General features: G+C 39.5%; 1 protein-coding gene across 5 annotated transcripts in view; it reads left to right on the plus strand.

Moving 5' to 3' along the window:
* The window catches only part of CEP112 (centrosomal protein 112), a 175446-nt gene that overhangs the window by 68474 nt on the left and 89650 nt on the right, over positions 1 to 17322 (plus strand). For all 5 annotated transcript variants that reach the window (XM_075519264.1, XM_075519266.1, XM_075519263.1 and 2 more), the window contains 2 exons: positions 3086 to 3193; positions 15491 to 15673. In XM_075519264.1, coding sequence (XP_075375379.1) covers positions 3086 to 3193; positions 15491 to 15673 — 291 coding nt within the window. The remainder of the gene's footprint in view (positions 1 to 3085; positions 3194 to 15490; positions 15674 to 17322) is intronic.

Genomic DNA, 17322 nt, shown 5'->3' on the forward strand with positions numbered 1-17322 from the left:
AGAATTGTCATTGTTATAAAGATATCTGCGGTTATGATACTGATTAGGGATTTTTCAGGAGTGAGAGTATAAAGTGTTAGTTTATACACCCCTATGGAACAACGTTTGTCATTTTCCACTTAAATGTGTGGCTCTTCCTCCTCTTTTCGGAAGGACTCTGTCTTGCGTTAATGAGGTCTTCTAATCAGTTTGAGCCTAAACAGGGGCAGAGCCATTGTGGCTGCCGGCACTCATGTGCAGAGGACAGAAAAAGCCCTGAACGTTTTCTGTCCCTGGAAATTAGTAGCAGGCATTTATGTAAAAAGATTTTAGTGTCTTAAATTCCTTATGGAGCAAACAATAGTTAAACCCTTGGCCCTGGGATTTTACAAATGCAGCACAATGAGTGAAATAAGGAACGAGTGACAGCCGATCAAAAAGAAGGGGAGAGAAGGGAGTATTGCCTTAACTTGCTCGTGTGGTTGAAATCTCGCTGCATATTTCAAGCTTGTAATTCTACCTGACCATATACTCACTTCTCCAAGCTCACCTATCATAACCAAACCTTGCTGTTGACAGTAGGATGCTGCAATCTGATATTGTAATTGATTTCGAAGGATGCCGGCTGATAATTTAACAAATTCTCTTTCCGTTGTTCTCGTGAAGTTTTTTTTCTGAAAACGTTCAACAAAAGTGAGAAATTAAGTAAGGCATTGCTGATGTTTTTATGACCCATGCAGACAGCAAATAATAGAATTTGGACATAAAAAAAGCAAGAACAAACTTATAAAAGCAAGATTTGTCCTGCAAACTAGACCCATGAGGGCAATACGACAAATCCTACAATTTTAATCCGACATTTTCCGTGCTGTGAGACTCTCCTCCAACTTCTTCACAATGACTTAAAATTTCATCTTATTTCTGCTCCAAAAGGGATATAGTCTAATTCTAGAAAGACTAATAATAGTTTCATTCACTTAAAAAGATCCAGCAAACAAAACCAATCCAAAACAAAAAAATGTGCAAAAGAATTTGGAAAACTTAGTCAATTGTCATTCAAAAATGACTGCAAATTTCTTTTAGAATATTGCTGTGTTCTGGGAAATTTTGAAAATAAATTTTGCTGTACTCCAAGAATCAGCCATGGGTTTATTCTGTCCCTACTTGCATGCTAAAATATAGAAATAGTAAATGATATTGTACGATTGAGCAGTACTGTTCTACAGGAACCAAGGTTCAAGGAAATACATCAAAGAAACACTGCTGAAGCTGTCTTCATAGCTTTGTCCTTTCACACATACTCTTTAGATAAATCACCTGTTAGATTGTAACATATTGGAAAATTCTTTTTTTGTGGTTAGGTGGAATATACTAATTATAAAACAAAGTGTAGTGGCTATAGCAACACTGTACTTTTAATTACACTAGAAATATTGGGCTTCTAAAACCATTTTTTTTTTGGTGTGTGGTAAAGTTAATTATGGAGATAAGTAGGATGGGGTCTGGCATTTTCAGTTCTTGTACTCAATATTTGATTCATTAGTTTGGCTTTGTGACTTTTTTTTGCCATCTGCTTCCTATTTTGTCAAGCTTGTGATTATTAAGGGTCACCTGATGCCTGTTGATGGGCGAGTGGTACATTTTTAACTGCAAGATCTGCATTTTTTTCTAATAGTAAGTAGCAAAAAGAGAAACCATACATAGACGGTGTCATGGTACTTTAGATCCAGTGTTTCCTGGCTTTGGCAAATAACGATCAAGAGCCCTCGTTGCACTTGTAAGAAATATATGAATGTGACGTAACAAGTAAAGCACAAAAGCCAGTAGAGTTAAAGCATCTTTGCGTATGTTTTTGCTATTTCACTATTTAGAATGTTTTCATTCTCTTAAAAATAAAAATCCTTTAATAAATGAGATCTTTTATTTTTCTGGTTTTTATTGAGCTGAGTAAAATATGGCCATGGACGTGCAATTTGAGTAAGTTTGGAGGTGGAAGAAATTATTCATAAAATATTCATTGGAGTCCCTTTTCTTCATAGCAGACAGTAGCAGTGAGGTTCAAGAGCTACTGGAAGGATAACTTGTTCCTTTCGATTCTATTTTTCCACTTTCTATCTGGCCAACTGTATCTAGTCCCGTATCTTCCTCTCTTGCTGCACTTATTTTCCAATAAAATGCTTTTCCCACTCTGAGTACTGCCTTTTCTCCTCTTTCCCTGGCTTAGAAGTGATGTCCAGGCCGATTGGCAAAGACATCTGTTGAAGACGGAGCACTCCCTTAGGCCAAACAGGATTTTGGCTGGTGGTTCAGGAATTCATGCGTTTCTTCTTTCGGTACAGCAGATGGACTTGTGGCAGCACTGGTCCTCCTGACAGCTACACCCCTTTTCTCTCGTCTTTAGGGAGACGTTTTATTTGCTGCTTGTGTTGGGACCTAGATCTAAAAGTAATCGATGAGTATGCATTGCAGCATATACTCTGTGTGTGTGTGTATATATATTCCCCTGGAAATGTGCCTGATGTACAGCTAACAGTTGGGCTTTTGATACAAAAGCCTTTGTTAATAGGGTTATGAAATGGCTTCCTTGATGCTGTGTGCTGGAATCTGTGGGACTCATTATTCATAAGCGATGACTATCTTCAGAGAACTTTACTTGCAGCCAAATAATTCTCTTTTAAGTTATTTTACTGATTTAATGTAAAGGCTCACTTTAAATGTGTAGTTTGTGCACTGACTCACACGTGATTTCCCTTGAATTTCCACAGGCAATATATTTTGAAGTGAAATATATTTGAGTCTTAAGTATGTCTAGAAAAAATATTCACTTAATTTTGATGGGATGTTCACCACTGTCAAGCGAAAAAACTGAGCCAGTACTTTGTAATCAGGGAGTGGCATGGTGTAGGTGATCACTATATCCTTAAGTAACTAATAATCTGGTATTCACTGAATATTAATTTTCACTCCATACAAATAGTAGTATTCTCATTCTCAGCAAGTTATATTTGTGTCTGTGATGGTTTGCAAACAACTGTAGAAACGTAAGGATGTTTCAAGCTATGCCTTTTTAAAAACAATGAAATATTCCCTTTCTTTTACCATGTAGATGGAAAAGGTTGAAGCAGATCTAAGCAGATCAAAATCGCTCCGGGAAAAGCAATCTAAAGAATTCTCCTGGCAATTGGAAGAGCTCAAGCAAAGATACGAGCAACAGGTCAGTCGGTTGCTCCTTCGGGTGGAGGGGAGGAGGGACATCTTTTCATGCAGATGTAGGTCAGTTCCTGTGGCAGGCTTAATCCTGTTCTCGCTGTGCGTTGCTGTTCTTTGTATAAAGACAAAATTTATAGGTATGCAGAGTTTATGCGATGGGGGATGGAGGGGGAAGAGTCCACATAGAAAATATTTTTCTTTCCTCTTTGCAATCCTTTGTACCTCTGACTCTTTCAAATTTTTCCCAGGCTTACAGGTGGCAACACCTATTTTCATAATGGCCAGATGAAATTATTTAATGTGTTATCTGTTTTTCTTCTTGTCAAGAAAGAGCTTTTTATTCTTTTTTATCATTTTTAACACGGGGAGTGTTCATATGAATGCTTGTTTTGGCCCACTGATAGTGATTTTCTTTATTGTAATGTAATTTCAGGGTTGGGAAATATTCAGGAAACATTTGGGTGGAGACAAGAAAGTTGTTCAGCAGTGTTGCAAAGTGTAAAGGGAAAAAACAGAAATAGAAGCAGACAAATTATTGCACGATACAGGCTTGAGAGCTACGCAGCTGAAACAGCCCATCAAACACTTGTGTGAGGTGGTACTTTGTCATGAAACTAAAGTGGTGTCGGTTTGGTAACACCTGTTAAAGGATTGAAAAAATTTTTTTAGCAATGATACAGTTAGTCCATAAGCTTGAAGTTCTCTCTTATCAATGTTTTTGCATGGATATAACTTTACATTTCCACCAGGGAAATGTGGTTTCATTTCTGTTTATCTTCTGTGCTGATAAGAGGATGAAATACTGCAGTTGGCTTGTGGTACGAGACCTGCTCTGGTCTGTCTGGAAGGGGCTTTTTCAACTCGTTAAGGAACGGGGTCACTTTGGTAGGTGTTGAGAGACCTTCGCCTGTGCTTGGGAGGAACAATAGTGTGTTTTGTGCATGGCGCTCAACTTCGATTTGAATCGAAGGGAATTGTTAGTTCGGATCAAAGTATTTTCCTTATCCTCACTCAGAATTGTCAACATTACTAATTGTGGTGTCACCGGACAACGGGTGAGAAGCTGTCCCATGTATCAGATGTATCTCCACGGGCGTTTTGTTTTACTTGGTGATATTATTTATGATTCTTCTATTTAAGGATTCAGGAATAGTCCAGGTTGCAGAGATATTGGGGGGTTTTATTTCGTGGGTGTTGTCTTGCAGATGACCTCATTTGCCAAAAGAACAGTAAGAATTGTACCTCTCTGTCCTGAGTTAGTATAATCTCTGGAATAAAGGCTAGAAATCACAAATGCAGTTAGTACTATGTAATCATAGCAATAGATTTTCTTCAAATTATTTATTCATGTGAAAGCCATTGCAATAATTGCTTGCATTAAAGGTGAGGAAATTTGACGTGTCAGTTAAAGGACGTACTGAAGGGAGGACGATGGGAAGTGGTGGGGTTAGTTGGGCGTCTGCCTTAAGGTGAATTTCTTTATGGAATCTTATATTCGCATCATTATAGTGATATTGTTGGTTCACTTTTTTGTTTACAGTTCTCATAATTTGTGGTGCATCTTTGAAGTCCAAAGTAAGCATTTATTCAAAGATTTTGTTCTCAGGTTTAGGAACACGATCTATGGAGATAAGTACTAACCTGCAGTTCATCAGATGTTATGACAATCTTGTTCCTACCTACAAAGTAATTTTTTTACTTTCAGTATACGTGGCAAGAGCTACCAAGCCGTAGATACAGTCTTCTGCCAAATAATCTGCTGGTTTTGCACACTAAAGGAAAACGATAATGCCTAGTAGTGTCATGGTTTATTTTTTATGTGTTCTTGTATCATCATGCCTATTCTATTCAGACCTTCTGGAGACTGAATCAAAAAAACCCCAAAACCCAAGAAATGAATGTGATACCTAAAACTTTTTTGGTGAATCTTTTTACGTTGGTATTCTGTAACAATGTTGATATTGTGGTAAACATCAGTGAAAGCATTTTCTACTAAGAGGAGATGTTTACTTCTTCACTTTTATTTTATTTAGGATAACTACTTTTTACTGTAAGGAAGAACAGCTAGACTTTGAAACATCACTGAAACCCAAGAAAAGGCTTTCAGCACTAAACAGTGAGAGCCTCAGAAGAATTTTCAGAGGAATCCTGTTTATGCCCTTTTTTAAAATTTATTTCTCTTCATACTTCATTTGGAATGTTCTTTGACAGCTTGAGAACATGACAAATATGTGACCCTTCCTGCAGATTTCAATGGGTTATCATTGGAAACGACGTTCTTTTTGTATTGTCATTTGTGCAGTACAGAGCTCCTGCAGCCCAGCCACAGAGCGGTATGAGCTCAGTTCTTCCACTCTTAAAATTTCCTTTCAGTAGTTCCAACTTCTGTTTCTCTGTGTTACTCTCTATTTATGCTTCAGAACCTCTAAACCATTTTTAAAGCAGACTTTTCCTTGCCTTGTTTTGCTGCATATTTCTTTGGTGGTTACTTGGGGAGGAATAGACTGATTTAAACTGTTTAAATAGAGCCGTAAATCAGAATTGGTGGTGCGTATCAGCAGGGCTGTAGCAGACTTCCAGTCGGGAAATAGACACCCAACCAAAAATCGGATACCGTAGTTACCTGAGAAATGTAGTAATTGCTTTGAGATGTTCTGCCTCAAGTGTCTGAATCTAATTGTCAAATGGAATTTATACACCAAGGGAGAGAAAATTGACCTTCAGATATATTTTGCGTAGGTTGGCATGGTGAGTGGCAGTGACTGGCACTGGTCAGTTCAGTTGCCCGTAAATTTAATCAAGTTGGTAATGCAGAACCAAATGAACTGATGTGCTATCCGGTTCTCCAACCTGAGAAACATCTTGGAAGCGTAGGAACTTGAGCTGTGGTTTTACATCTCTGCTTTATGTGAATGGTTGCCTGTGCTTCATAGGACTCTCCTGGAATTTTGATTTCAAAGAGATTCCTGGTGTGAACATGGACTGTTGGTTGTGGGGCTGAAAGATTGCTCTGCCTACAGATTAGATATACTGATATATTATATATTGATATTTATCTGGTGTTTATATCAATAAATCACCTGATATGTACTGATATGTATTTTTTTTTATTTTCCTTGAAAAATAATTAGGAAAAAACCACACAAAACCATGGCAGTTAATATTTTGTTAACTTTTCAAATGCATTTAATCCATTAATAAAGCAAAGAAGAAATTTTAGATCTTGCAGTATTTGGTTTCAGCTGTCACGTGTCACTCCTGGTTCCAGCTTCATCTGATTCAATGCCCCTTTCTTTTGAAGTATCCACTGAGAACACCCTTAGAGAGAAACTGGTGACTTTTTTTTCTTTAAATATACTTTAGCTCAACTTTGTTCTACTTGCAGCTGTTAGATGTGAAAGTATATTTTGAAGAAAAAAATAACGCCAGCAGCACCACAGTTCCTATCTGCTGGGAGCAGCTGCTTTCGGCACTTCAAAGCCAGTGGACACCACAGCGAAGGCCTCAGCCTTTCCTGCCTTTGAAAGGGTTGCAGTATCTATAGTCGGGCTTTATGGCACCGTCAGCACAGGAAAAAAGGTTGTTTGGTTTTTTGCACTCCCTCCCTTTTTTCTCCACCCCCCCGACCCCCCCCTACCCCCCCACTTTCTAATTACATCCTCCATTTAGCTCAAAATACCTGGGAAGTGTTTCTGCTGGAATCATTTTCCACAAGCCCAAATGTTTGAAATATCGTGTGCCCAAACTTCGCAGTAACGAATTTTAGGCAGGTGCATTTGACAGAAAAGTTAATGACTTTGCTTTTTTCCCCATATCCACACCGGCTGGGCACGTCCTGAGAGCGCGTGTCTCGGGGTGAGCCGTGCTACCACGGCAGAGCGCTCGTGCTGGAGCAGGGCGTCACGCAGGGACGTTTTGCGGCAGAGTCAAGTATGTACTCGCCTTCGTTTCAAGCAGATTTTCATAAATTGTCATGAATGGAACACTTCCAGTGAGCTTTTGGAGATCTTAATGTTTAAATGGCATTAGCTTGTCCTTTTTTCTTAAAAAAAAAAAAAAAAAAAAAAAACAACAAAAAACCCCCCAATAATAGATCACTATGATCACTGTTACACCCATTTTTTGCTATAAATAGTTGCTGAAGTGCTATGACTGAGTGAGTGTGAAAAAACTGAGATGCAAGATTAGTAAGAGAGCCAAAGTCTATGAAATTTCATTTTCCTAGCAGGGAGAACCCCCTATGAAAAAGCTGATGAATTATTGTGGTAGCAAGATGGTGTTACTTGCTGAATTATGGACATACTTTCTGAGGTTAGATGCCAACCTGAATGTATAAATAAGCCTTTTGTTTTGGTTCGTCTTTTCTTTAATAGTGTTTATTCCATTTTAAAATAACAATTATTCATGCTTCCACAGCGAAGTGGAAAGCTATTACGTGATAGCTGAAGAATCTCCCTGTATCTCAGGAAATCCTTTCTTGCGACATTTATTGTTGGGTTCTGACTTCTGTAAAACTTGTGAAGGAATAATTATAGTTGTCTTCGTGTCCTATTTAGCCAAATAGGAAAGAAACAGGACACCTTCAGAAATATTTTACTGGGTATTTAACAAAATCACTTTGAAATCATGTTAAAGATGAGAGAAATAGTCTACACTTTTAAGTTGGGAGCAAGACAAAGATGTGGTTGAGCTTAAATATGCCTTTTTATATTAAAGAAAGAGACGTAAAGAAGTGCAGAATCAGCTGGTTAAAAGTGAAAAAAGCCTGGCTGTAATCTTACCTGCCAGCAGCAAGGACAAGTATCCAAGGTAGTGATGGGAAGTTGTTCTTATTTTAGCAGTGTGGTGGAGCAGAGGAAAATATTCTTAAGAGGAGAGGAAGAATATTCTTTAGATCTTTCTGTATGTCTTTTCTTTTATAACTTTCTAGTGAGGTTAATTTAAAGAAAAGAATGAGGTTAGCTGGGGTAAAATATGAATTTTGTAATCACAACCATTGTTTTTATATAGAAGTGTATATATTTAAAAACAAACATCTTACTCAGTGCTAGCCTAATGTTAAGGGTCCAAGCACAATTTCATGCTCAGTTCCTTAAAAATATTCTAGTGTGTTATTTAGATTAACATTGAATGGTTGGGCATCTCCCCTGATAATTTTTGACCGTTTAACTTTGTGCCAAGAGATTTCACCAGTGTTTGGATTATCAAGGCTGAGATGACGTTCTTTTGCTTTTGCTTAAAATTGTAGTGATAATTCCTTGAAATGCTGGAGGGTATTTAATGCTTTTCATGCTTGTCATCCAGCATTTCATGAAATGCTGGAGGTAGGGTATGTTTGACCTGGGTGTGTTTTTTATTTTTCTCTTGAAGACCTATTCAAGTGTATTTAGGTAATAAACATGGCTTAATTCAGATGTTCGGGAGTTCAGCAGCTAAATGTTCTGAAGAGTCTCACTGAGAATTTCCATGTCCTCTCTGGGAAACGGAGCCAGAACAGTTTGTGTATGAAAGGGTGGTGTAAAGGCTGTGACCTCATGAGAGAGAGGGGGAAATACAGCGTAGGTAAGGAATAGAGTAAAAAGTGGGGATTAAGCATTAAACCCAGAAACTGCTGTGACTCGGGGAGGGGACTTGGGAAGGAAGCTCCTCAGGGAAAATAAGTACTGTACTGTTTGTGAGCGACTGTGAAAAGCCCGTGCGATAGAGCCTAGAGCTATTTAGGCTGAGAAATGTCATTTAGTCCTGTGGATCAGGAGCACTGGAGCGGCAAGTCCAGCCGGAGGGGTGGCATGGGCTGAAGGGTCCATTCAGCATGAGTTGGGTCTCCAGGGGCCAGCGTTCCTATTACCTCCTGCTTTAACTGTGGCCACTCTGCCTTTCTAGAGGTAGGAAGCAGGGAGGATACATGCCGCTTCTGCACTGGATGTGTTGAGTTTACAGTCCTATCGTGTTTATTTGGCATATTACTTTTATCTCAATTGATCTTCCAGCTGGTGGTCTTGTCTTCAGGACTGCTACAAACATCATCAGTCCTATCACGAGACACAGTCACCGTACGTGCACCTTGAACTCTGACTCCAGTGTTATGCTCAAGCCTTCAGAGACATTCAGCCAGACACACTAATAGAGATAACAAGCTTAACATTCAGCTTGCTTTGTCCCCGTACCTTTTCGCCGTTAAGAGTTCCTGCCACCACACTTACGTCCTAGCTTTTCTTCTGGCCTCGTTCTTCCTTTTCTGTTTCTTCTAGCTTCTTTTTAACCGCTCTGTTACCCACTCGAGTGAAGAAAACATTTGCAAAGACGTGCTTGAAATATGGTATTCCTCAGACAGACCAAAGTTCCAGGCATTTCTTAGCTGTACTTTAAACAGTCCAGTTATATTCAGAGATTCACGATCCATTTTTAGTATGCTGGTTTAGTTATAAGGACACAGTCTTTGTAAAAAGCTTTGTTCCTCTCCTCTTTGTCTATAGTCTAAGATAATTGAAATACAGTCTGTTTTTGCATGGAGGCCAAATGAGCACGTTAGCAGAGGCTCTAAATTTTTCATGTCATCAGCAACAAGCTGCATAAATTTCATTTAATAAATTAATCTAGGATGCATAAATGTTTCCTTTGAACCATTCTAACACAGAGATGAATGCCATTTGCAGAGAATATCTGAGGAATAGTTTCTTCAATCATCAACATCAACTTTTCACTTTGTGATATAGCTAAAACTCACAAATGGGAAAAGGATATGAATTTAACCTCCAAGTAAAGAGTGGGTGGAAATCTTCTCGCTGTACCATTGCTGTTTACAGAATTGTTAACCAGACAGATGGGTATTTACACTGTCTCCTTCAGGCATCTAACTTGTGTGTGCTTCAGAGTTAAAAGCCTGAGCTCCCTGTATAGTCAACAGAATCAACTTTGGGGGGAGGAGGGAGAGGGGAGATGATTCCAGAACATAAATTGGTGCCTGCAGTAAATAGCAAGTCAGGCTGCGAATGCCTGTGAAGTCGGTTCTCAGCGTTCAAAGAAGGTCCTTGGATAAACTCTGAATCCCTAAACAAAGACTATGTACAGTAAATTCTGTACCAGCGCCTGCTACAAACAGGCATTTGCAGTGACTCGAGGTATATTGGTTTGAAAGAAACATTTCTGTTTGCAGACTGCGTTGGCTTTACTGGAGCAGGTGGGCTGGGGAGAGGAGTGGGACCTCCTGAAGTTCCTCCCGGCGCCAAGTGTGGTTTAATCGCAGGGACGCAACTTCCTTTCCTGTATGCTGGTGATTTAAAAACAAATTTACTCATGGCAAGAGGATTGGGAAGATAGGAGGATTGAGGTGAGGTTTGTGCTGCCCAAACTTTAAAAATATTAAAATTCTGGAAGGCCTTTCTAAGTAAAAAATTTACGGATTGGGTATATCTTTTTATATACACAGTGAGACCACTCAGGTGTATTGTTGTAGCGGGGAGGATAAATCAAACTGCAGTTTGGCTAATAGACCGGCTTGTCTCTTTTAGAGAATTTATTGCAATTCTTAGTTTGCAGTTGAAATACAGTTATTAGTGGTTGATTATAAGGTGAAGTATAACAGGAAACGCAGTTACGCCAATTAAATTATTGCAGCCTGCAATGAAATAGAAAGTAAAATGCATTCGTTATGCATGTACATTACCCTATATGTATCTGCTACTTCGGTGGTAATATGCAGTTCTGCACTGATGTATTTTTCACTGTCCCATTTGCCCTTGGCTCATTACAGCCTTTTTATCTTGGGAGTACTTTGTGTTCCAAATTATAGCAAAATCTCAAAAACATGTGTTTTTAAAATCCATTTAATTTATCTGCTGCAAAGTAGTTCTGGTATGCTCCCTTGCCTTGCAGTGAAGATTCCTCCTTTCTGCCCAAAGTTATGCTAAGCCAGAGCCCAGCATGATTAATACTCGATCCTCCAGCCTGTTATATCAGATTACTTTTAGAAGCAGTGTATTTGCGGAGATGGGTAATCCCCATATCCTCATGAAACACGCACATTTATTTATAGGCTTAGGAGACAGAAAACGCTAGATTTTACCAGAGTTGTTGTTTGGGGATAGTTCACGTGCTGTATGCTGCGCCGGGCAGAGGTTAGGGCTGCTTTTGAGCAGAGTAATGATAATGAAGACACCCAATTTACAAACACTCTTAAATGCTTTTAACACAGAATTGCTGCAAAACAGACGTGCTATATGCATGCCGTACGAGTGAGTTTAGTTCAGCTCTTTGCCATGACGTGTGTAACTTATTGGTGGCTTCTCCAGCCCTCAGAAGTTCAGTCATGCCAAAACAGTGCTAATAAAATCATCCTGACATGCAAAACTATATTTTATATAGGTGTTACTTACAACATTTCTGGAATTGTGGACATAAATTTACATGAATTTTCATACTTTGGTGTCAAATATTTATTGTAGCAGCTACATTTTGCAAAGAGGTAGTGAGCTAACTAATTTCCTTTCCCTCCTTTGGGGACTATAAAAAGAATTTCAAAGGCATACTTGTTCTTGAGAACAAGTCAAAATTGTTCTAAAATTGAAAAGCCTAAACTTAGTGTGTGATGTAAAAGCAAAAACTGGATAGTAGAAGGTCTTGTCTATATTAGGGACTTTAAAAAGGTATTTGCTGACGTTGATGATATTACAAGTATTTGGCTTCTGAAAATATCTTCTGCCATCAGCAGGCTATTTACTGTAGATCTTTGTTCTTCAGATGTACAAACTGAACCGGTGCTAACGGCAGCATGATTTCTCTTCAAGTCTTTATTAGATTGTCTCTCATTTTAGCAGGTTGTTCCAAAGCACCTCCACATTTAGGTGCAGTTAAGTCTGCCTGCGTTGAAGGCCATCGTTCAGCAGCAGCTGCGGCTGTCGGTGTCCTGCATAGGGTGGGCATGATCTACACTGCCAGATTTGTTTGGCAGTCTGCGTGTATGAGTGTATTTATGCTAGTGAATAGCAAAAAATGGTCACAGTTCTTGGATTAATCTGTTTTTAGCTTTTTCTTAAGAATTTTGTCTTCTCTTTTCTCTTCTCTTCTCTGCAAGAGTAAGTAAATATTGTTAAAGTTCAGTTAAAAGCAGAAATTCAAAAATAGATGGTGTCATTCTAGTGATGGCCTAGTAAATCAGCTGTTGGCTGTTGCCTTGAATATGGTTCTGTCAGAAAGAATTAAAAAATGAAGAATTCATGTAAGAGGAGAGCATAATTTTAAAATACTTGTGTTACTTGGTAATAACAGTGCTTCACGGTAAGAACAGCTATATTGGGTCGGACAGTCCTGCTTGTTTTGGTCTTCAGGCCATGGCTGAAGGTAGGAACAGATGCGCAGAGAAGAGAATAAGAGATTTTCATCTTTGGGAGGGCAAAATGAGGAAACTTCTAAGCCACAATGAATACGATCTGATTATGGTAATAGGGCGCACACTATTATTTAATGAATGTTTCTTTTCAGCGTCGCCCCTAATTCCCATTGTGAATATCGTGTTGCTTGTCTGTCTGAAATGTATAGCACCTAAAACTGTCTGTCTTCGAGACATTTATATGCTGGATTTGAGTGGACATTTTAATGTAATCTGATGAAGTGCTAAGCATCTAGGGGTAGATGCAGAAAGATCTCAACACGATACAATTTTTCAAGGAGGTGGTTTTGTTATATCATTCATAAAGGCGCTCTCTGCCTCAAAGAGGAGACAGAATCCATACTGATTTATGAAGAATTAATATAGTTCTCATGCAGCTTCCTGTGCTGAAGTCCTGGTGCTGCTGAAAAACAGCATGGGTTTTTTTTTTCCTTTTGTTGGTATACATTACATTATTTTTTTTTTTCCTTTAAAAACCCCCAACAACAATACAAGAATGAGAGAGGGAGGAGTGGAAGAGAAACCGTAGTGCTTGGCAGCAGTTCTGAGGAGAGCAGGAGGTCCAGTGAGTGTTCACCAGTGCAGTCAAATAGCTGCTCAGTCACTTCACATTATTTGTACAGGAAAGCACGTTTTGTTGGTTACAAATGTGGGGTACTTGTTAATATTCATTAGGGAAGATGAGGTTTCTGGGTCTTTGAACTTGAGGGAAGAAAATGCTCTCGTCCCCATCCTTTCTCTCCTTTCCTGTCTCTCCACCTCCGTTCCCTGCCAGAAATCTCTAAAAAGCAAAACAAAAACATCATGGGGAATACTTTAAGTGGTGAGTTTTTTTCTTCAACAAATTTGCCTTTTATAAAACACCTTCTCTCACGCTGCCGTCCTTTCTCCTCCCACGTAGCAGACTGGGGGGACACCCCTCCTGCATGCAGAAGGACCGGTCCCTTTTAGCTCTTTCCACCTCTTAAATTCAAAAACGTTGCGTCTATAATATAAATGCTGTAGGTGAAGAGATTACTAAATAAAACTGCAATTACTTTGATTGGGTAAACTGGTGACGTAGATGTGTATCATGTAGCTGGTTGAAGAAGCAGGGTCTGTCCCTTGCCCCTTTCCAGCACACATTCCCTGCCTGCTGCCCTTTCTTGTCTTCAGTTAAAAAAGTGAAAACCTAAATAATGGAAGTTCCCCACAACAGACTGTCTTACCCCAGACCTTACGTGGCACAACCAGCTGAAAATGCAGTAATTAAGGAAAGAAAATGAATAAAAAGACCTCTCTTGTTGACACGATTTCGTTTTAATCAGGACTGATTTATGAAAAACCACTGAACATTTTTTCCCATAACTCAGGCAAAGCCTTTGTAATTATTTTAGGGAGCAAGAATTCTTTCATTTAGGCTCACTAAGGACACCGATAGCATCTGAAAAGAAACCAGAGTTGTACACAAACCTTAAACCTTGGGCGAAAACCTGACTTAACTTTGTGTAAGGATCCCAGGCCCAGTACAGATAATGTGTGCCTCCTGGGGGGTTAACTCCTTCAGGGACTTCAGACGCCTGTTAATGAGCTCTTTAGTATTATTAAATAATGTAGATACGTTAAACCGTAGAATATTGCATGTGTTCTACTTGCTCTGGTTTTGGATGGACGCTCCTGGCCACAGCACGGATGACATATTTTACTTTTAAACCCAGAAGACGCTGATCCGTAGTTTAAGAAAAGGCGTTCTTTTTTACTTCGCTTCAAATTTTAAACCGGAAAGCCCCGCAAACAGCTAATATTATTCCAGAATTGAATGCTACAGCTTTAAGATAAGGTGCCGGGGCGCTCTCGGCGCACACACAGCCGGCTCCTCCCGTTCGCTTTTTTTCTCACGCTGAAAATAACCCACCATATTCACGATAAGAGCATTTTTTTTTTTTTTTCTTCCTCCCCCCCCCTCTCCGAAATCCACCAAAACTGAAGAAAAATCCAAGTGACTGTTCTTAGCAGCTGTGTGGCCCGGAGTTCAGTGGGGAAGCGGCTTCCTGCCGTCCCTATTCATCACCTGCTTCAAAGGCAGCCTGGCTGCTCCAGTGTGCAGGCCAGGTAGGGTGCCATTGTGCGCAGGCGGGGAGGATTAGTATCAAAGCTGCGGCAACCAGGCCCTTGGTCTCGGGCTGCCATTCAGTCTAGCGGGGAGAGGCTAAGACTGGCCAAGGTCACAGCATCCAGTGTGGTGCGGACTGGGAAAGGATCCTGAGAATAGAGGGCTTCTTATGAAATCATGGTGCAAGCTTGCAGCACAGCAGGTGCCCTTCTGGAACACATACATCTGTTTATGTTGGGATAGCGTAGCTGACAACGGGATAATAGAGCTTTGTTTTTTATAATTTTCTTTCTTTTTTTTTATTAAAAAAAAAAAAAAAGACAACTGTATGTACGACAGCGTTGAGGAATATAGAAGGAAGAGCTTTCGCTTTGGAAATCATAAAGAAATGTTTAAAAGATTTAATTGCTGGGGTGGGGGGGTTGTGTGTGTATACTTAAGCGAAGGGGAGAGCAGGCTGCCTATTAACCATTTCAGATCCTCAGCCCTGCTGATGAGCAGCAGCAGGATACGGGGGGACCGTACACAGAATGAGACAATGCAATTTTTTTTTTTTTTTTTTTTTTTTTTTTTTTACGCCCCGACATTTGTACCAACAAATTGGTTAAGGATGCGCTGGATTTGCTCGGTTGTCTCCATTGTTGGAATTGTCTGGAGGAATTCTGTCATGCTAACGGTGGCTTTTTAAAAGGTGAGGTAATAGTGACGTAAAAATAAAATTGCCAACTTGATGAAATTAAGGGGAAAATTAAGCTGTAGACGAGTTGTCATGACGACAAGGATGTTCTATTGATGAACTGTACTCCTCACTGTCCAATCAGATAGTGGAGCTGAAGCTGGAGCATGAACAGGAGAAGACGCACCTATTCCAGCAGCACAACGCAGAGAAGGACTGCCTGGTCCGAGACCATGAACGGGAAATCGAGAAACTGGAAAAACAGCTTCGCGCTGCCATGGCAGAGCACGAGAGTAAAACTCAAGAATGCAGGAAGCGAGACGGACAGGTAACGATCAATAATGTTTGAAAGGCGTACGCTTATTAGAAAATGCTAATAATTAGTGTTTCCTGTTTGCCAGCATTGTTGGTGATGCACGCTGTGTGAGCATTTGCGAAACTGGCACATAAACGTGATTTTGTTTTTCTTTTTTCTTTTTTTTTCCCGCTTTCCCCCCTCCCTCCCCACTGCTGAATAGGGCTTTAACTGCAAAAACCACAGGTAGCCAGATTAAAAATCCCATGGTGCGCTATAACTCGGCCTATTTATAATCTTGTCTCATTTTCTTTCATGATGGATTTGTTTAAGAAAAAAAGGTATCTGTTCTTCTCCCCCCCAGCCCTCACACTCACCCCTCCTTTTCTCCTTCCTGGGCAAATCCATATGAATTATATCTGCTTCATTCGTATGCTTTTTTTTTTTGTTTTAAATCTCTGCAGGTAACTCACAAATGGCTTTATTGCATTTTGTTCATGTCTTTTTGTTTCAGTTTTGTATTCTAGATTTGCATAGTGTGTTTGGCTACGTATGTCGGATATTTGATAAGATGATGTGGGTTTGGGGTGGCTTACCATCACGTTTATTTTCCTACACACACACGCACCCCTCCCATCTCCATCTCTGTGGTCACTGTTGGAAGCCATTTGGCAGAATAACCCCCAGCTGGGGTAGCATTTGACTCTTCAAACTTCTGGATGAAATGCGCACTGTCAGCATGGAAAATGATCTTTATGAGTTTTCCGTTCAAAAAACATCTTACTGCATTTTTTCAATATATTTTGTAAGGATGGCATGGTGTATTTTCCTAAGAGCCTATATTAAAAAGGCCTGCAATGGCACTATTTAAAAATCTAAGGTGATTTTTGTAGTTTAAAGAGTATTCAGAAAATAATCTTTACTAATAAGCATTAGAATTACTTATCATGCATGGATTATTTTATACCAAAACTGGGTATTTTGGTAAGGCATCCTTAACGACATATGTTTTCCGCGCACCACCGCCTTCCCTATGAGATGTAAGACTCTGACATTGAGACTAGTGGGCTGTCTTTTACTGGCAACCATAATGTAGCTAAGTGAAATGGAATATTTAATTTTTAAATTAATTTTTTTTTGTTACCTTTGGACGACTCAGACTCTATCAAAATCTGGCTTAAGTAAGTCTATTGGAAAACAAACGGCTTGTTGGGGGAGGATGAGGGATATATTGCAGAGCCAGGACTTATTTCTCCATTTCCACCATTATGGTTTTCCAAGGAAAACGAGACATACTTTAGTGAGAATGCTTGGGAAGAGGATATTCAGGTGGCTTCTGAAAAATTGAACCTTGCCCTTTATTCTCCATTTTATTGTAAGAGTGAACAAAGACTTAAATTGTTAAAGGGATTGGGTTTTGTCTTTGCATTTTTTTCTTTGGCCCAAGATAGATGCATCTCAACTATATAACTATTTGCGAGTGCCTTTTCAAAGTTGTATCATCCTCTCGCCTGCATTCCTGATGTTGTGTTTGTGTACAAAAGCAGAGCTGTAGCACTCAGGTTAAAAAACAGGTTTAGAATTATCTATAGAATTATTCTCTCTACACGCCAGCGTTCATTACAGTTATTGTATTGCTCTGTGTAACGCTGCATACAAAGGTAAAGGCACTGTCTTAAGCG

This window comes from Mycteria americana, chromosome 16 (genome assembly GCF_035582795.1).
Source record: "Mycteria americana isolate JAX WOST 10 ecotype Jacksonville Zoo and Gardens chromosome 16, USCA_MyAme_1.0, whole genome shotgun sequence".
NCBI lineage: Eukaryota > Metazoa > Chordata > Aves > Ciconiiformes > Ciconiidae > Mycteria > Mycteria americana.